Source organism: Ambystoma mexicanum, chromosome 10 (genome assembly GCF_040938575.1).
Source record: "Ambystoma mexicanum isolate Mex_15411 chromosome 10, UKY_AmexF1_1, whole genome shotgun sequence".
NCBI lineage: Eukaryota > Metazoa > Chordata > Amphibia > Caudata > Ambystomatidae > Ambystoma > Ambystoma mexicanum.
The window spans coordinates 315108233-315129486 of NC_090932.1; the positions used below are offsets into that span (position 1 = coordinate 315108233).

At 42.3% G+C, this 21254-nt stretch overlaps 1 protein-coding gene across 3 annotated transcripts in view; it reads left to right on the forward strand.

The window, feature by feature from the left end:
• PLEKHA2 (pleckstrin homology domain containing A2) overlaps positions 1–21254 on the forward strand; it is a 1084343-nt gene that overhangs the window by 632542 nt on the left and 430547 nt on the right. For all 3 annotated transcript variants that reach the window (XM_069617914.1, XM_069617916.1, XM_069617915.1), the window contains one exon: positions 12443–12491. In XM_069617914.1, the coding sequence (XP_069474015.1) occupies positions 12443–12491 (49 nt within the window). The remainder of the gene's footprint in view (positions 1–12442; positions 12492–21254) is intronic.

Here is a 21254-nt window from a genome sequence, read left to right on the forward strand (position 1 = left end):
GGCCTTGGGGGGGAGTGCTGTCATGATGCCTACCCCCGGAGCACCAGGCCAGGCCCAGCACCCCCGGGAGCAGGCATCATGCCCCTGGGTAAAAGCCCAGCGGCCCCTTATAGGGGCTCTTTGGACTCTGTCCTGGCGCCGTTGGCGCCAGGCTCATGTTGGACATCAGTCCTGGCGCCATAGGCGCCAGGCTCATAAAGGAAGGTGTTTTGTGCACTTACCTGCTGCAGACCATGCTGCAAGATTCAGGCCTCCCTGAGACCTGAAAGGGACTATTTTTTCATTGGGACTATTTTGCCACTCGGGCGTGGCCAGGGAAGGATACTTACCTGGAACTACTTTGGGGGCTATTTAAGCCACGCCCAGACAGTAGCTCACGCTTCGCGTTGTTCTGCATCCAAGCAGCTGAATGCTCACCGTGTCTGCTCCTGCATCTGGTCTCCAGCCACGCCCGCCTCGATCCTGGAACACCTGTAAGGAAAAAAGAGAAGAGAAAGGTGAAAACCAAGAATTTTATCAAACTTCTTACCTGCATCCGGAACCTTCACGCCAGCGTTCCTGAGAAAAGACTTTCATTTAAAAGCACTGCGTTGCTCGCTGCAGCGCCGCGCTTCACTCACCTGTCCTCAGGAGTTCTTCTGCCTCCACCGCGACTGTCTGCACTGGTCGCCACATCTCTGCGCCTAGGGGAGAGAAGAAGAGACAAAAGGTGAGCAGAAGGAACATATGAGGAAAGCCTAATTTTCCGCCATAACACTTACCGGTCTTCTGTTGGTGGACCATTCCTCATTTCGGGTCGGCGCCGCTTCGTTGGCAGGTACCGCACCCCGGCCCCTATGGGGAAAGGACAAAAGACATTACTGGAGGAATATAAAGACATTAAGAGGGATCGCCCCCATCGCTAACTCACCTGAGTTTACCATCAGCAATTCAATCCCTCAACGCATCGCTTCATTCTGCACCTGAAATAAAGGACAGATCACAGGTTAGGAAGGCAACAGAAAAGGAGGCTCAACACTTGAACTTTTGTAATCTTCAAATTTAAGGCGTTCCGCTCGGAAAAGTCAAGTGGATTTTGCCAGCGCCATTCTGAAAACCAGTGAAGTAACTGGACAAACACGCGCCCCTGCACCAGAAGCAGGATGGAGAGTTCATCCTTTCAAACCATAAGGTAAGCTTCAACCGGGGATTTCGGAGGAAGTTAGAGAAGAACGAAGGGGGAAAGGGGGGAGCAAGCACACTATTCTGCAGACTGTTAATCCCCTTTCTCATCTGCAGAAGGATATTCCTACGGGCCAGACAAGCAAGATTTGAGGGTCCTGTTCAGTCGGTGTTCCGAGTTCTGCGCATCACGCTTGAAGAGGCCACAGCAACCCAGACTAGACCAGTGCCTCTGTGGGAGTCAGGTGAGCGTTACAAATTGTTTTTCAAGCTCAGCAATATAAATATTTAAGAAAATGAGGGCTAGTGTGTATCCTTGCTTTAAGCCAAAATGAACTGATATCTGCATGCTTAATGTACCATCCTGGTCCACTCTAATCTGGATCGTATTCTTGGAATAAAAAGATTTAGCAAAATATAAAATGTCCTGCTTCCATCTTTTCCCACAGCATCTGCCTATCTACCGTATCAAAAGCCTTTGTAAAATCAATAAAACATACATAAAGTTAATTTGTTTTGGATAATAAGGTGCTGCGAATAAAGTGCATAAGGGTCCAGATGTTAGGGTACTGTGACCTTTATGAAAACCTGATAATTGGTTACTGACAATATTCTTTCAGTGATCCATGAATTGATATAGCCCAGGAGTAAATTGCAAAAGAATTTGGCACTGGAATCAATCATTGCTAAAATTCTATAATTTGCTGGCGAAACTCTTGAGTCTTTTTTTTATAAATTGGTATCAGCTGGGATTTATTCCAGGAACTGGGTAGTTAACCCGTAGTGACAATCTCTCTAAAGATGATAAAAATTCAGAATGGTCTGCCTGATCCATTTATTGTATCTGGAATTCTTGTATTGACTTCTTGCTCTGACCACTATGTAACCTGGTCTTCACTTTGTAACTACACTCTTCACCTGTAATTATTGCTCTTATTGTATGTGTAACCTGTTCTATGTCCTAAATTGAATGCGCCCAGATATCTCATTAGGCCGCGCTATACAAATAAATAAACTAAACTATACTAAACTAAACTAAAAAGAATACTAGTCCATGCTTTAGGCTCAGTCTTGAATAGTATATTAGGAAGGCCATCTGGCCCCGGGGCTCGGGAGGGTTTTAATTCTTTTGTGAATTTAATTCTTCCTTTGTGAATTAAAAAAATTATCTGTCGCTTATAGTCAAATAGCAGGAGTTTTCCTCTGCTATTTCTACTCTGTAATATAGCAATAGGACATATTCTTTCCAAACATGTTTATAGAAAGCGTGCCAAAATCTGTGCATATCTTTATTCCTCAGGGTAACATACATTGTTTTCCATTGTGCTGAAATTATGGACCCCCTATACATTTTGTACCTGTTTTTAAACCGCATCTTTAGTATTTTCCCCCCATCTATTCGTACCTGTAGATCTTGCACACTTGACTTTACCCATTATGTGTTAGATCTTCACTCTTTTTTTCTTGTTTACTACAGTTTGATCATAAACATTTTTTGTGGGAGCAGTGTTCAGAGGTGATTTTTCTCTGTTTATTTTAAAACACCTGCATTAACATGTGCGGAATTTGGGAATAGTTATTTATATTCCCAAAATTTGGGCAAGAGTTTTCCATCAGCACATCTAACAACAAGTGGTACATTTTTTTCACATTATGTTCAGACCCAGTTATACAGTTATCGTTTGTGTTTAAGCCAAAATTTCTCACCAACTGCTTTTTTCAGGCGTTTTCGATACACTCCAACCGTATATTATTTGGTATGAGTTGGACATTTTGAGTCAATGAGAAACCCTTATAATCTGACAGTATAAAATCAATCCATGTGGATTGCCATCCGTTTGACCAGGTATAATGCAAATCACTTATGCTCACATTGACAACTTGGAACAATTGCTGGGCTTTAATGAGGAGCAGCCATGGATTAAAATCCAAAATCAGTGTTCTTGCAGGAAACCACCCTTCTTATCTGGAAAGTAAAGTCGCTGACAATTCAAGTCCCTTGCAATGTAAAACTGCCTGTTTGGGTAAGCATTTCTCCAAGTATCTATCAGCGTCTCAATGTGACTTGTTATTACATTTATATTATCATTGCCTGGCGGGCTGTACACATTTATCAATAGGAGAGCAACTTTTAATTTTTTTCCCTCTGCTTCTCAACCTTGATAACGAACACTGATTCAGAATTATAAGTAGGTACAAATTCTCTTGCTTTCAAGTGAGCTGCAAATGCTAAAAAACAAAACCTCCCAATGGTCTACCATTTTTGTTTTTTCGAGCAAACCTTTGGAAGGTTGCATAACCTTCAATATATAATGTCTCCTTTAACCAATTCTCTTGTAATCAAACTATGTCTGCTGCAAACAACATTTGAATACCCAGGGGGGTTAACCATAAAAGAACGGTATCCTCTTGTGTTCTATGATCTGATAACAATCTGACATGGGGGACAACATAGTCGGTCATTCGACTTCTTCTATTTTCTCTGATAAATATTTATTTAGCCTCTCAGTTGTGTTCTTTTTAGATTGGATCGCTAAGACTACCTTGGTCACGGTGTCGTTTATAGAGTCCTCCGATAACTGAGCATCCAAACCCCTGGTCCCAAAATCCCTTTTTTTCCCATTAGATATTGGTGTCAAGGTTAGTCAAATTCGACCCCTCTGCCTGGTCCAGCCCCTCAGCCCCTCCTCACCTGAAGTCTCAAGGTCCTCAGGAGGGTTGAACTTCTTCTTCCACAGGGTTTACAGGGCTTTTTTCTTTTGTGGTGGATAGGGTCTGCCCCGATAGGAAGCCACCCTGACCTAGATCAGAGAGGTCTGGGGGGGCCTCTCTACCGGAAAAAAACTGATAGGGGGAAAAAGCATGTCGGCATAAAAAAAAACCTCTGGGCAAGCGTAGAGAAGATGAGGACGTAGCATTCAGGTAGATGAGGTCAGGAGCCAATGCAGGTAGATGTACTATGGCGGGGGAGAGAGGGGAAAAAACAATAATGTACGGAAATTATTAGAAAGAGAGGATCAGGATGACCAGGGAATGGCAGCAGAAGCTGGGCAGACAAAGGCAGGAGAGCCGAAACGGCAAAAAAAAACAAAGAACAGAGGAACGAAAGAACAGAGAACACGGAGAGAGGAAAGCAAGGAGCGTTTCACCCGGAAGCCTGACGCGATAGGGTTGCAACGCGCAGTCTTCCGGGTGGAACCGACAAATAAAGGCCATTGGCTGCCTGGTCAGAAAAGACTAGACCGTCAATGTGCTATGGGGGAGGAACGTGGTGGGAAACTCAATGGCCGCCGAGGCGCCATTGAGTCCATACTCGCCACGGTCTACGGCGTGTGACAATTAGTTTTGTCATTTTTATAAATTCGTAATCCAATTTTAATAATCCAGTTGCTTGTGTCATAGTAAGCTCTGTTATGATAGGAAAGACAAAATGAAGAATTGCCTGATTCGGGCCTCACGCAGTGCGTGGTATCTCTAGTCGCTTCAGATCCTGTATATTAATCTTTGTAATTATGGGGAGCCGGTGTACGAGCTCAAGAGCGTTTGATCGATTTAGGAAAAGACCGGCCGAGGTAGCATATAAAACTACTATTTTTCTTGTATTTATGTTCATATCACAAGAAAAAGGCAAATCTATCCATGTGTTATTAGGGGCTTCCGTGACGGGGGAGGTATAAGGTTGTTTAAGTACTTCCCCTGGCCATCGTGCATCTGTACTTTTTTCTAAGGCGTCTGATTGTGTTTTCTTCTCACCGCTCCCTCGTTTCGCTAATTACTAAAGTGTCAGAGCAACTCTCTTTGCTCTGTCTCTCTCTAGTATTTTTAAGGGATGCAAAGACATGTTCGCTGATTGTTTCTGGTACCCCCATATTTTTGTTAAGACAGGCTTTGTTAGGTTCAAGCTTTAGGCCCGGAACATAAGCATGATATTTGTTTTTTTGTGTATTATTCAGTTCTAGGTCAGGCCGTTTGAAAGAGTACTGACACAGGTTTTCTATTGGGAGTCCCAATCCTATTGCCTGCGGCCCAGCTATTGTATTGGAGCTTTGATTTATTCCTATGTCTGTATTTAGGTTGGTATATCTTTTCTTTTGCTTTTGTTCCCCACCAATCTTTACTATTTCTGGGTTATTTGCTTGCTTCATTATAGGGTGTCTATCCCTATCCATTGTCAGTGAGTTGATATTGGGGGCTATTTGCAAGTCCTGATTAATTATATTTGGGCATTAACATGTCTTATCACTACAAACCTCTTTCTCTGTAAGGGCCTGAGTTGAAGTAATAAGGGCTAATGCTTTAACAAGCTCCGATTTAAAAAACAGTTGTTCTTTATGCATGGTTTTACACGGCATAACCAAGGCATTTAAGGTAATCATAATATCAGATTCTGTATCGAGGTCTTCTATACAAGATGAATCAGAGGAGGAGCTGCTTGCCTCTCATTGCTGCAGTGAATCGTAGGCATTCATGCCGATCGCTGTTAAATTAGTTGAGTTTGTGAGATCCGTAGATAATGTTGTGTTCATATTTGCAGTCTGATGGTGTTGAATCGAAACAGTATTTGGCTCATTTTGTAGGTTAGATTCTGCTTTCAGTTCTAGATGCATCTCCATCAGTTCATCGTCACATGGGTGTATTGGTGATTGGTTAGGTGCAGTTACAGGACTCTGAATTATCAGATGTTTTGGATTTCATTGTGTATTTTAAGAACGGGGTAAACTTCCCTCAGTCGTTTTCGCTGAACCCGTTTAGTTTACAGATAGATTCTGTGATGCCTGCCGCTCACGATTTGGCTTGGATTGATGGCCTTTTGTTTATCTTTTTTTTACAGAATGCGCTTGCCAGCTAGCACACTGGAGCAGGCTGCGCGGTCTATAGAGCGCAGTGGATATTTGCGGTTGACTGCTGCATTACTTAGTGTGATACTTTAGCAGGCAAGGAGGATTATGTGCCGTAAAAAGAAACATGAGCGTTTGCTGCGGGAGTCGTGTCAAAAGAATCGCAGTCACCTCTTTCAAATCTGTATAAAAGTTACTCTTTTTCTTGTCGAATTTTTGAGACCAAATGTATTAGCATTTGAAAATAACTGCTGACATCAGAGGAAACACTGGCTCGAACCTGTGCATAATAATACCAATCGATACCTTCTGAAACCGCAGACCGCTGAACCGTAAGCAACCACTGCAACCACTTTTTGTCCACTTTTCATCCGCACCGCGCTCCGCGCCGGACTGAAGCAATTATACTGAAATGCCAGACCAGGGACTCCAAATGTCCTCCTCACAGCATGCAACAGAAAGAAAGACTTCAATGCAACCACGTTTTGTCCACTTCTCGTCCGCGTCGAGCTCCGCGCCAGACTGAAGCAATTATAGTGAAATGCTAGACCAGGGACAACAAGGCTCCTCCTCACAGCATAGAACAGAATGAAAGACTCCACTGCAACCACTTTTTGTCAACTTCTCATCCATACCATGGGAGATATATAAATGTTTGGGGAAATCGGGGGTGGGGCGGATTTACACCAAACCAAAAAAACGAATATCTGCAGTGCTTTGTGCCCGACTTGTGTCTTATTTGGTGTAAATCAATCCAGAAGTTTTTTATGGTGTGGTTTTTCAATTGAAGCACCTTTTTCTGTAAGAAGAAATGAATGTGAGTAGGCATAAACCAGCTTTTTTTCTTTGATAAATAACTTTTGAACAGTTTAATGGATTTTCTCCAACATTTCCAGTTTGGAGGGACCCATTCCAGACATATTTTCCAGAATATCCAAGTGGAATGTCTTTTTTGAGTGAAAGCTTGTTGGGCAGTGTCACCCACTTACCCCTGGGGATGGTATCTCGGTGGCCAATTCCCCTGGGAATAAGGGATACCTCGTTAATCTTCTGCAATCTCCAGATTTTGGTGAGATTTTTTTTTTTGGAAACACCAAAGTGCTGGTCTAATTCTGGATAGTTATCTTTCTCTGAATTCTGGCTCCATATTGCCTTACTAGTATTCTGAGAAAGCTATGTGAGGGGGTAGGGACAGATTTGTATGGGTGACGCCCCATGCAAATCCCACCCCACCAACCTACCATTCATAACTCACAGACATTGGTGCCATTGCAAGATTGTGTAATTTAATGCAGGTGAGGCTTCCATGGCAGTGCGTCTTCATGCATAGGACATGTTTCTGTACAAAAGAACAATAGTCTAGGGACAAAGAATAGCTTGAAATGAACTAGGTGGACTTGGGACTGTGTGCGTTTATGGTGCTTGTTGTAAAGTGCCTGTCTGTGTATGTTGTAATCTGGTGATGTCATGTGGAGTGTTGTGATGTGAATGTAGGAATGTTGAGTTGAAGGTTCCACGCTCAGGCAGTTAGTGCTCCCCTGCCTGGGTGATGGGTGCCAGTGTTTATATGTCCTTTTTTCTTCCTGCACTCCCCTGCAGCAGGCTTCCACAGCTTTCCTTCTATTTCTCGCACGCAGGTTCTTTTTCTTTGAGAGTTAGAGCTCCCCTCTCTGGTTGATGGGCGCCAGGGTTTGTATGCCCTTATAACTTAATGTAACTGTAACTTAAGAAGCTGACATTAAAGTTATAGCAACTTACAAAGAAGCCTGGAAATAGCTTTATTACAGTGCTGCTGGACACCCTATCAGACAACTCCAGCGTGCTTTCTGAGTGCTGTCATCTGGGATATCTTACAGGGCAGCAAGAAGTCGCACCAGCCCCCAGCATTACATGCGAACATGCCTTTTTCCATACAAAGTACATCTATGCACGAGACGTTCATAATCCATGTGCTTATGTCATCATTAACCGTTTTAAATTATAATTCTTAGTTACTTTTCATGACACATTTCAAAGACTGTTTTCCAGCTGCCCTCCTTGTCGCTTCCTATAATTCCACAGCCTTCTTAACATATATTGAATACACTGAATTTAGCACTTCCAAATATCTAGTTTTTCCCCCAAAAAATTCAGAAAAAAGAAGGCCAATTTCTGCAAACAATGGTAGGTAAATGTACATTTGTGTTCAGCTGGGTCTTTTTTTAAGGAAACTCACTTCAACTTGATGAAGTATTTGCCAACAAGTTAGAAACACTGAGAATTATGTAATACTAAACGTGCCCCTCTAATGGCCTCCGGGAAGTCTGACCTAGCCCAGGCAAAGCGCAAGGCGGATGGGCCCTGAACAGACCCGGTCATGCAGAGCATAGGCAATTCTATTATGTTTTACATTTTCAGTGCTAAGATCATTTCCATCATGTGAAAGGTGCGCCCAGGTGGGCAGAGATCTGGGAACCTGCTGACATCATCAGGTGGGTGTCAGGGGGAGGGGGAGGGGGGGTCAATGCATATCTCATGGTGAGGCGAGCATCCCGACCTCAGGTGCGCATGGAAGATCAGCATGCAAAGCGCTTGCACTTGCGGCCCAGCCGCCCCTCCAGCCACTACATGGTGAAGCTCCTGCTGGCGACAGGATGTGCTAAGGAAATTGGTCATTGCCTACTGCAATAAGAAAAGTATGAGAATCAGGCACATTAATACGAGTGTTTAAATGGCAGTGGTCTTTTCCATGCAGGGACTTGTGCATCATTACTAGACCCTTGACTTGCCCAAGTTCCTGTGCGGGTTGCCAAGGCAGTTCTCCCAACTTCTGCTTCTCATGTTGAAATCTAGCCCTAACTGTGATCAACCCAGCTGCATTATTTGGGTGAATTTTAAATGTGTGACTCTTTACATATTACTCTCAGACAAAAGGTGCTTGATGATTTCCATCCAATCTAATGTCACCATATAATTAGACCAAACAACCATATAATTATACCAAACATTCAGCTTAAATACCCTTCATTCCTTGACATTATTGCTATTTCTCAGTCATGACTCCTTTAATTGACATAGAGATTTGGTGGAATGTAGCCTAACATTGGATGCTTGTAGGATTTACACTGGGAGACAGTTTCATGACTTTTCCTGTCCAGCAAGTAACCTGCAAGTAGAGGAGTGTGCGTAAACTATCTTGTCTGCGCTCCTTATCCTTTTTGAGTATGGGGGTGCAGTCATGATTTTTAAGAGGGCCCTTTCTTAACCCATTGACACTTTCTAGGTCACCTTTCTCTAAAAGCATCTAGTTCAAGGAATTTCCAACGCAGATAAAAGCATTAGAATTTGGGGTGTTCCAAGTTGTGCTGTTTCCTTTGAAAATGCCCTTAAATACTTGTCACTGGGAGGTGCACCCGTCGTCAGTCCTGACCGCCTGTACACTTTTGAAATATTCTCCACAGTTTCCCTCCGGCAATGGTGTGATACCTGGAGTTCTTAGATATTCCTTTCAGGTGTGCAGTCTGTGACTTACTGCACACAGCACTTTCACATGTGCTCGGGGATATTGGAATCACTGTGGGCAATGGTTTGGACAATGGGGGACATTGCCACTGCTCAAACAATGGAGGTCCATGATTGGACGGTCATTGCGGGGGGGGGGGTGTTCATGTGTCAATGTATAACAGGCGACGGTCCTCAGTAATTTCAACGCCCATCTTTCCCCAACTAATTGATTCCCCTCTAAATCTACTTCGGCTTCACACTACACACACAGACCGCCGTGCACATTGCAACTTCACGCCTACCTGTGGAATATGAACTTTGACAGAGCTCTGCCAAAAGTCACATCTTAACTATATTGCCAAGACCGCCCCCAAATCCATGCCACTTCAGCATATGCAGCACTGGGATTATCAGATTGTGGGTGCTCCTCTCTGGATAAAACACATAACCAATTGTCACCGCCAACTTGCATAAAGCAACACCTCCACTCAAGAGCCAGTTCTTCTGGACTGCCCTCATCAACAACACCTCAGGTTTCTGATCGTCCACGACCTTTATGCCACTAGCACCACCTTCCAACCTTGCAGTAAAGAGGTGACCAAAAGGGCACAGGTGCCTTATACAAGAACACTTAACATTACATGCAATTCGCCCATAACACACAGTTAACTATCACCTGTGCCTTCTGTTCTAAAAGTGGAGTGCAACATATTGTTAATGTGAGGGCTGTTGAATATCGAGGAGCAATCTGTGTCCGGCAAAATTAAGTCCCAGCTTTTTTGTGTTTACAGTCTATTGGTCATGTTTTACAATCTTTGTTAACCGCAGTTGAGGCGATCGTTTGTTTTTTCAACGCGTGTAAATGAGTGAATTACTGGGTGCACAAAACATCTCCAGAACGAAAGGTGCAGATATTGCAAACAGTCAATCGCCCTGGAAACAATCAGACGCATAGCCTTGGAATGTTCGAAACTGCAAGATTTGTCAGTAAGGTCCGCTTTTTGGATCCTGACATTTTGGCACAGGTGCATGAAAGGTACACAAATGGGATGTAAGTACTTGTTACAGGTGCAAAAAAGGAAAGGGCAGTGAAGGCGTAACCAAAAAAAGACATCCATTGTTTTATTATTTTTACTCATTTTTTCGTTTCAATGATTTATTGAATTATGTATGTACATTTTATGTGAAAGGTTGTACGTAAATCAAGTCACATTCATAAAAGAAGATATTATTAGAAAGAAGTGGATGGATGCGGATTCCCCTGCTCTCACTGTGAAATTCCAAAATCCTTCGTATTCTAGCAGTCAAGAAATCCAGAGAATATTTCATATGTGGCAACCAAAGACTGGTTTCATGTCCAGTGATTTTCGATTTTCTTTTCTTTTTTACCACTCTTAACCGTATTTGATGAGTTGAATGCACCATGTTTATATCTCCCAAGTAGATCTGGGGAGGGATCCTTTTTTATTTCACTTGAAAGGAAAAGGTATGAGTTTCCCATATTATCATCAGACTCGAATTTGGGCTATCCATTAACACTAAAGTCTTTCTCTGGGGTCTATTGGTCTAAAGGGGAAGCAAAAAAAAAAGAATGAATTGATTGGCTACTGGAGAAAATACCCAGCTATAACATGCACAAATTGGCTTTCTCTATAGCTCCTCAATCTTTTGTTTGGCACCTGGCACATAATCATCTCAAATAGTTCTCTTCTAAACCCACAGAGCCACAAGTGTTCAACGATGGTCAGAGTAGAAAGAGGAAACTAATGTCTTACACTTGGGAAACAGCAATGTACAGGTGCCACCACACAACACTTGGTGCCAGCAACCAAAGATGGGTGACCTGCAATCCTCGCTTTGCCCATCATGTCTCTACTTTCAGCTGACATTTCTCGCTGTCCAGCTCTTCAGCTACACTAACTGTTGCAGCTTGACTACGGTATTTGAGTTCTGTTTAATGTGTTTATTGATGTAGTGAAGGCCTGGCTTGGCTAGGCTATCCAGCAGTGCAGCATCCTTAGCATGACACATTGAATCTTTAAGAAGGTGGGATCCTATGTGGGATCCTATGCAGGATCCTATGCAGGGGCAGCTGCCACATGTTTCACTTCATTTAAATAAAATAGAGATTTGTGTGAAAGGTCTTCCTCCACAATTACTAAATGTCATTGGTCTTCTTAAAATGTTGTTTAGGAACCCATAACTCCATCTTCTAAACTAAGAGACCAGGCATCCTACTCTTCCGGGGGTGCAGCTGCAACTGCAGTTTTCCTTTGCTAACCGGGTCCGTTCCCAAATCTTGACCTGTATAACCCCAGCATGCAGTATCTTAATTTCACCCCTACTAATCTCGCTTGATTCCATGCTCTCCCGATCCTCTCGCGCAACAACCAAGAGCGCCCCAAACATTCCCCCATGTTCCCTTGCTCTTGGGTGCAATGTTATTACACTGGAGAATTGTGCATTTCCTTGGTTCTCTCAAAATAGTGTTCATTTGTGATTCTGCACAGCTGGGACACTTCAGAATCCCTGGCCACCTAGGCTATTTGTTCACTGTGACTGAATAACTTGCTAAAAGTATCAACTATATATAATCATGACTTGGGGGGATTTTAAAATCTTAGGGCTAAATTGGTCTTGATGTTTTCTGAGTGCCATTTCCATGTCAAAATACAGTCACATGTGGCAGGTGGCTTGAGTGTCAGAGGCAGGCCCTGTAGCTGTCCAGATCTCAATAACTGGGGAGTGGAGTAACTGCTGTTAGTCTAAGAAAGATGCTAATCGCCAAAGCACCTGACTGACTAAGGACTGCTCAACCCTATTGTGTACAGGTGAAGGGCATTGCAGCTGGTGTAGGGGGGCAAGCAGGGCTATTTACATATTTGCATATTGATATTCAATGTCAAGTTGCTATTTACCTTATGCTGACATATTTTGATGCTTTGCTTTTTTTCTTTTAGGTTGGAATTGCTACTGCAAAACAGAAACCAAAAGCTCATTATTGCTTCGGTGAGTAAAATAACCCGAGGAGCAGTTTTACAAGCCATGTGCCCCTTTCTGAACCATCTCAATACACTCCTGCCCAATCCTCTTTCTGCTGAATGGGATTACCAATGTATGGTACATTTTATCTTTGATTGAAACAAACTATGGTCATGTGCATAGTGGTTGCTTTTGGATAGCGCCAATGTTTTCTGTTTTGCATGCTATTCATAACATGTGCCCAGTTAATCACACCATTTGCCACTAAAGGCACCATGTGCCCAGGTGCTACCATAATTTGCCAGTTGTTATCATTATATAATAAAGATCTTGCATCACAGGTTTTGCCATCATACACCAGGTACTACCAACAAATGACTAGATACACTGTTGCCAGGAATATGCCTAGGTACTCCCAGTATTTGGCAGGTACTGGCCTCATCTGCCTGGGAACTACATGCTAGGATTTGCTATAATTTGCCCAGGGTTTCACCATTTGTGGATTTTTGCCGTTAAATGCCCAATAAACCCTACAACTTGCCAACTATTGCGGCCTTGTGGCCAGGGACTGCTATCAATAGGCAGGTAACGTCACAGCACTCCCAGGTATTCGCATACACCAAATAGCCTCACGAAAGCAGGCACTAGCATCATTTATCATGTGGCCCCATGATATGCTCAGCTACTCACAACATTTGCCAAATAGTGGCATCATACGGCCAGGTACTCACATCATGTGTCACGTGTGTCTGCTGTGTGCCTTACATTTAAATCATATTCCAAGGTGCTCCCTTAAGTTTCCAGGTATTGCCACCCCGACCATTGCCAGTGTTCGCCATTGGTTAGATAAAGCAATTCTATAGTCAAGTACTCACCATATTTGTCAGTTATTGGCATCATGCCCAGGCACTCCTGCCATTTGCAAGTAATGGGTATTACTCTCCAGGTATTTCCGTAATTTGATAGATTTTGAGAATATATTGGAAGGGTTTTCATCAAATGCCTATGCACTCCCTTCGTTTAACAGATACTAACATTATATAACAGGCCTTGCCATCTACTGCCACGGCACTCACTCCCTAGGCCAAGATTTGTCATCGTATGCCTAGGCCGTCACCCCATATGCCAGATACTCTCACCATATTACAGGTTTACCATCATTTGGCATCAGTGCAGACTGTCAGGCGTTCTCTTTAAATGTCCTTACACCCACACCATTTGGCAGGTGTTGACATAACAGCCCAGGTGCTCAGGCCACTTGCTAGGTTTTGCCATCTAAAGCTTAGTTAAATAATCAACAAGATAGTGGCATAACATTACCAGGTGCTCAGCTAATTTGCTAGAAAGTTGCATTTTACTAGGGTACTCACACCATTTGCCAGGTATTGCCATTATATGCCTAAGTTCTCTCTCCATTTGCAAAGTATTGATATAATTTTCCAGGTTATCCATTGTTGTCTACATTTTGTGAAGATATCGCCAGGTGCTCACTGCATATGTGGGGTTATGTCTAGGTTCTCCCATCATTACACAGACACTGGCAATGTATGCCATGTTTTGACATCTAATGGCATGCTACTCACACCGTATGTCATGTTTTGCTGTCAAATTCGCAGGTCCTTATGCCACATGCTAGGTGCTGTCATCATATACTCATGTCATATTTCAGGTTTGCCATAATTTGCCCTGCTTTGTCCTCCAAATGCCTGGTTTTTCAAATGGTTGCCCAGTTGCATGTCCTACTTGCCAGTTATTGCCATTGTTTGGCCAAACACTCGCATCATTTGCCAGATATTGCCATAGAATGGCCACAAACGTACCCAATTTGCAATGTATTTCCACGATTTGCCCAGGTACTGAAACCTTTTGCCACAGGAGGCAAACATTCACATTGCAAGTTATTAGATAGCCATATGAATTAACATGCCACCTCAATGCTATACATATACACAGCATACCATTTCCTAATAGCCAAGAGTCAAATATCAGTAGCCTATGGATAGTAGAGAGTGCATAATTTGTAGACTGACACACAGGTGATATAGTGATTGTTGTAGACTTTTATTAGTAAAGGAAATACAAATAAAACCTACTTTTCCCTATCTCAACTAAAATACTAAGGGCTGTCAGAATGCCAGTGTAAATCAATAGTCTGCTGTCCTGTACCAAAACCCGCTACTTTTGTCCCTTACACTTAAAACTAAACTAAAGATAAAGTAAACTTTCCTGGTCCAGAGGAATGACTCCCTTCATCTAGACTGGCGGGGTACAAGTTCAGTTCCAGGCTTTGACTTCTCCCAAAGGGGAATGTCTCTCTTCCCCGGATCAGACATTGTCATCCAACCCAAAAGACAGAGTTCCAGCACTTCTCTTTGGAAGGCACACTCCTTACTGTACCAGAAAGTCCTTTCAGCTTTGGCTACCAGGAGAATGACTCCCTTCTCCTGGTATCTTGATTTTACAGTGCAGCACAACTAGGGGGAATGCCTCCCTTCCCCTTGCCTTAATTACCAGGAGAATGACTCCCTTCTCCTGGTGTCTTGATTTCAGAGTTTGATACAACAGGGGGAAAGACTCCATTCCTCTGGTCTCCTTTCAGTTGTTTGCACAGTTCAACCGTTTCAGTCTTTCACTTTGAGAGCCCCAGACCCAGGCTTCCCCGTCTCGAGGTTTGGGCAGACTTGGTTTACTGCCAAGTAGTGCCACAAGGAAGATGGTTGGTACTTCTCTTCTCTTGGTGTGGGTCCCAGAACCGTATTATTCTACTGCTTTGATTTGGCAGACCTGGTTCACTCCACTGCCAGGTATTGCCACAAAGAAGATTACTTGCTTCTTGATTCGGGTACCAGAACTCAGTATCTCCTTCTCTTCAGTTTGGGCCACTTGGTTTGCTCTCTCCGATAACAAGAAAAGGGATTTACCCCTAGTGATGAAGCTATGGTGGGGGTCTAAAATGTACGTATGTAGAGTTCCAAAAAGCTGCTAATGAAATTATTATTTTAGCCTTACTAATGAATTATATTCAATTAGTGTTCGTGTTTAGTATCATTGATATCCATGTTTATTAACCCTATATAGTTAAAATACACAGTCAGCAGAAAAAAAGGTGAAAGGAAGGGAATTGAAGCTTATTTGATTTTGTTGATTTATTCTATTTATCAAAAAGTCAGAAAAAGTGCAAATAATTTGCAGTTAAAGCAATGATGGTGAGGAGCTGAAAGATTCCAAACAATACAATTGCTAAATAAACTCAAAGTAAAACACTCTTCAGATGTCGCAAATAAAGAATTAAAAAACAAAATTTTTTTACAAACGGACAAAAAATACATTTATACAAAGAGAATGTTTTTCTTTTCTTGAAAACAGTTTTGTGAAAACAACCTATGTAGAAGAAAACATCACAGGTTTTGACAACAGAGAAAAAAAATAAAACACCAAAAAAAAACAGTTTATGATATTGCTTGTGCAAAATGAATAATGTTTTCTGGTTGAAATTTATCTGTGAATAAATTGTTGCACAGGTTTGTCAAATTTTTCTGAATAAATTGTTAGACAGGTTTGCCTATGTAGAAGACAACGGTTAATATAGTCTCCAGGGACAGAAATGCTGTGATCCAAACTAATTGAGGACTCTAAAGTTTTTCTTCGGCATTGACCTCAATACGTTCGGCGAGACCACCAGGGGGGCCTAGATTTCAAAGAACCCCTTCCTCGGGACAAATTTTGGCGTAATGATCCCCTGTAAGGGAAGCAAACAAAAGAAAAATCCTAAGAGCTTCGTACTGACTGTGTTTAACTACAGGGGTAGGTTATGCAATTATTATCAAGTAAACTAGTGACTTCTTATTTGAAAACTCCTGAAAAAGAGCCTTAGCACATTAAATGGTGAAGATAGAACAGGAGCAGTTTATCCAAGATAGAGACCCATGTCGTCACCGGTATGCGCGTACCAGCATAGCGAAGAGTCAGTGCCAATTTTTCAGTATGGCGTCTACTCTTCATGTAGGTAATTTGACTGTTCAAGATGTAGCAGGGCCAGATTTTCCTTGATGATTTAAGTGACCTTTAAAGAAAAGTTTGCAGAAAAATTACTTTATTCTAATTCACCTGAAATGACTAAGTACATTTCTATCTGAATATACCCTTTGCATACTTGTTACAGATGCATCTGTGTTTTCAGAGCGAACACTCCTTCAGTATGTGTAGTTTTATAATTTTCTTTCTTTCTCATGCAGAATCAAAAATGTATTCTTGCTACAGATGTGTTTCAGGAAGTGAATCCTAAGAAAGTAGTGAAGAGAATTCTTTCAGAATCATGGTAACGTTATTTGCTAGCCAGACTGATATGCATGGGCGATTGTGAGCTGAAAAGCTCAGCATCAATTAGCTCAACAGAGGCGGTGATCAAGTGGCCTAAAGAACGCAGCAACTATTGTCTAAAAAATGCCACTGAGCCAAATTGGAGTGTGGTCCGATGAACCGGCATGTATTTGTAAGAAATGAAGTTCTTAAATTGTGCATTCATATGCCGTGCGCAATGCTTACCTTCTTGTCCGCGATTCCCTTTTGGCAATGGGTCTAGAGGTGAAGATGTGGTTCGGCTCAGATGCTTACTGACGGGAGGGTTCGTCTCAGATGCCTACTTCCTACTATGACGTGGCCGGGTTCTGATAGGTTGGTTACTTCCTGTTCCTGCCTATACTTCTCCTAATTGGATGCTCACATGGCTTCCTGTTTGTCACGTAGCCTCGTAGCCAAGGCAACGTTTAAATAATCTTGTTGCTACTGCAACCTGCCGTGTTCTGAAAGAATGGTGAATATATTCTTAAAGTTAGCAGCCGAGAGACACTTTTGAAATGTGCTTATAGCCACCATGTGTCAAATTTAAATGTTACATTTGGTAAATGCCGCTCATGTCCTAGAGCGCGTTTCAAGGTAGAAACCTAATGTGTATTATGATTGGTTGGCTACTTCTTGCTGTAGCGTGTGCTACGGACAGTGAGTCTTTATTAACAACTAAAACGCATACATCGGACTACAGCAAAATGACTTGTGTTCTCACCCATGGATCAGAGACCTTTCAGATAAAGAAAATTATTCTCAAACACTGGGACATTGCCAATTAAACTTACCGGATGAACCTTACCCCTGCTTTGCTCTAAAAAGAGCAGCAAATATACAGGACAAACTGGTACATTCCAGCTTTCAAAAACTGCCAGTCAGTTCTGGACTTTTGGGACCTAAGATCTGCAAAAGGTCACCACCCATGTGGTTCATGCTCAGCTTGCACCTTTACAAAGAAAATTAAAGAATTTCAGATCGGGGATCACACATGGGTTTTACCGACTTTGTCAAACTGCAAAACAAAACAAGTTGTCTATTGTATTGAATGCCCATGCAGACTTAGGTATGTTGGACAAACGATCCGAGCCGTACACATAAGAATATCTGAACACCGGTCCCGCATTAGGTGCAAAACAACTACGTCACCGCTTGTAAATCACTACATGGCATTAAAACACTCACCCGATGACATTCTTTGGTGGGTACTGGATGTAGTCAAAAACTCGACCAATACAACCAGATGTCTGCTTGAGAAAGAAGCGCGCTGGAGTTACCGGATGGAAACACACACCAAAGGGCTTAATGAGGAATTCATTCCACCACTCTAGAACCTTTATGTTCTTGGTTAAGCCAGGCGCATTACTAGTGAAAAATCAATCTTACAAGTCATTTTCACCCCACAAACTATTTACTATGTGGAGGCCAAACTCGGTTGGCAAATGTGGAACATTGCATTGATTCACCTTTACATTTTTACTTACCTAGACAAACAAGGAAGACTAATATCTTCTACCTCACATCATCATTCCTTGATTTACATTACAATCCGGCCTACTGCAATTGCTAGTTGACCTTTAAACAGCTCACCAATCATCAACGGAATGCATATGCATTACTAACGGGAAGCTATTTGGTTCTGAGCGATAACTATAATCCCATAGACACTGGTCACAATTATACATCTTAACAAGCTGTTCTTGCTTCCTAATAGAAACATTCCCTTTATTGTAGATCACGGCCGCTGCATTAGGAACGTTGCCATGACTACACAGATTACTTGTGAACAACAAAGGTACATGCGTGAACAATCAGGAGTAGCTTATGCTTCAGCAGGAAGTAGCCAACCAATCATAATACACATTAGGTTTCTACTTTAAAATGCGCTCTGGGACATGAGCGGCATTTACCAAATTTAACATTTAAATTCGACACATGGTGGCTATAAGCACATTTCAAAAGCGTCTCTCGCCTGCTAACTTTATGAATATATTCACCATTCTTTCAGAACGCGGTAGGTTGTAGTAGAAGCAAGACTATTTACACGTTGCCTTGGCTACGAGGCTTCGTGACAAACAGGAAGCCATGTGAGCATCCAATTAGGAGAAGTATAGGCAGGAGCAGGAAGTAACCAACCCATCAGAACCCGGCCACGTCATAGTAGGAAGTAGGCATCTGAGACGAATCCTCCCGTCAGTAAGCGTCTGAGCCGAACCACGGCTTCACCTCTAGACCCATTGTCAAAAGGGAATCGCGGACAAGAAGGTAAGCATTGCGCACGGCATATGAATGCACAATTTAAGAACTTAATTTCTTACAAATACATGCCGGTTCATCAGACCACATTCCAATTTGGCTCCGTGGCATTTCTTAGACAATAGTTGCCACGTTCTTTAAGGCCACTTGATCACCGCCTCTGTTGAGCTAATTGATGCTGAGCTTTTCAGCTCACAATCGCCCATACACATCAGTCTGGCTAGCAAATTACGTTACCATGACTCTGAAAGAATTTGGTTCACTACTTTCTTAGGATTCACTTCCTGAAACACATCTGCAGCAGGAGTACATTTTTGACTCTGCATGACACAGAAAGAAAATTATAAAACTACACATACTGAAGGAGTGTTCGCTCTGAAAACACAGATGCATCTGTAACAAGTAAGTAAAAGGTATATTCAGATATAAATGTACTTAGTAATTTCAGCTGAATTAGAATAAAATAATTTTTCGCAAACTTTTAATTAAAGGTCACTTAAATCATCAATCCCATTTACTTAGGAAACTCTGCCACTGCTACTTGAACAGTCAAATTACCTACATGAAGAGTAGACGCCATACTGAAAAATTGGCACTGACTCTTCGCTATGCTGGTACGCGCATACCGGTGATGACATGGGTCTCTGTCTGGGATAAACTGCTCCTGTTCTATCTTCACCATTTAACGTGGTAAGGCTCTTTTTCAGGAGTTTTCAAATAAGAAGTCACTAGTTTACTTGATAATAATTGCATAACATACCCCTGTAGTTAAACACAGTCAGTACAAAGCTCTTAGGATTTTTCTTTTCTTTGCTTCCCTTACAGGGATCATTATGCCAAACTCTGCCCGAGGAAGGTGTTCTTTGAAATCTAGGCCCCACAGGTGGTCTCGCCGAAACGTATTGAGGTCAATGCCGAAGAAAAACTTTAGAGTCCTTCATTAGTTTGGATCACAGCATTTCAGACCCTGGAGACAATTATTAACTGTTGTCTTCTGCGTAGGCAAACCTGTCTAACCATTTATTTAGAAAAATTTGACAAACCTGTGCAACAATTTATTCACAGATACATGTCAACCAAAAAAAATAATTTAGTTTTCACAAGCAATATCATAAACTGTTTTTTTGGTGTGTCATTGTTTTTCTCTGTTGTCAAAACCTGTGATGTTTTCTTCTACATAGGTTGTTTTCACAAAATTGTTTTCAAGAAAAGAAAAACATTCTCTTTGTATGAATGTATTTTTTGTCCATTTGTAAAAAAACGTTTGTTTTTTGATTGTTTTTTAATTCTTTATTGTCTACATCTGAAGAGTGTTTTACTTTGAGTTTATTTAGCAATTGTATTGTTTGGAATCTTTCAGCTCCTCACCATCATTGCTTTAACTGAAAATGGTTTGCACTTTTTCGGACTTTTGGATAAATAGAATAAATCAACAAAATCAAATTCCCTTCCTTTCACCTTTTTTCTGCTTACTGTGTATTTTAACTATAGAGGGTTAATCAACATGGATATCAATGATAACAAACACGGACACAAATTGAATTTAATTCTTTAGTAAGGCTAAAATAATAATTTCATTAGCAGCTTTTTGGAACTCTACGTACGCACACTCTCACCAAGTACTGCCACGAGGAAGATGCCCCTAATCCTCACCTTCTTGATTTGGGTCCCAGACACTGGTTTCTTGAACTCTTCAGTTCGGCCCACTTGGGTTAATCTCTCGCCAGGTACTGCCACGAGGAAGATGCCTCTGATCAGTCCCTTCTTGATTTGGGTCCCAGACTTTTCTTCTCAAGCCCCCACCGGCATCAAGCCGTTTTCCTTCTGGGTCTCCGGGACGCTCTGCGGGTCCTCCTTGGGTGCTTCCTGTTGTTTGTCGGGGTGCACAGGTGCTTTTCTGTTTGCCTGGTCTGCCCCACGTCTCTCCTTCCAGACACCGGCTTCCAACTTCCAGCTCCGCTCCAGACCAGACCCGGCCACGGGTTTCTTTGCTCCCTCGAGGCCGTATGACTTCCTTCTTCTCTACGTCCTTTTTGAATCTCCTGGGCTAGGTGGTCCTTCGCTCTGGTCTGCTGGTGTGGATGTGTCTCTCCCAAATGCAGCTTCTCAAGCTTTAGAACCAACCCCTTCTACAAGTCACTTTTCAGTGTTTATCACTGGTTCACAACCACTCCTCTGCGGAAAGCTAGAATG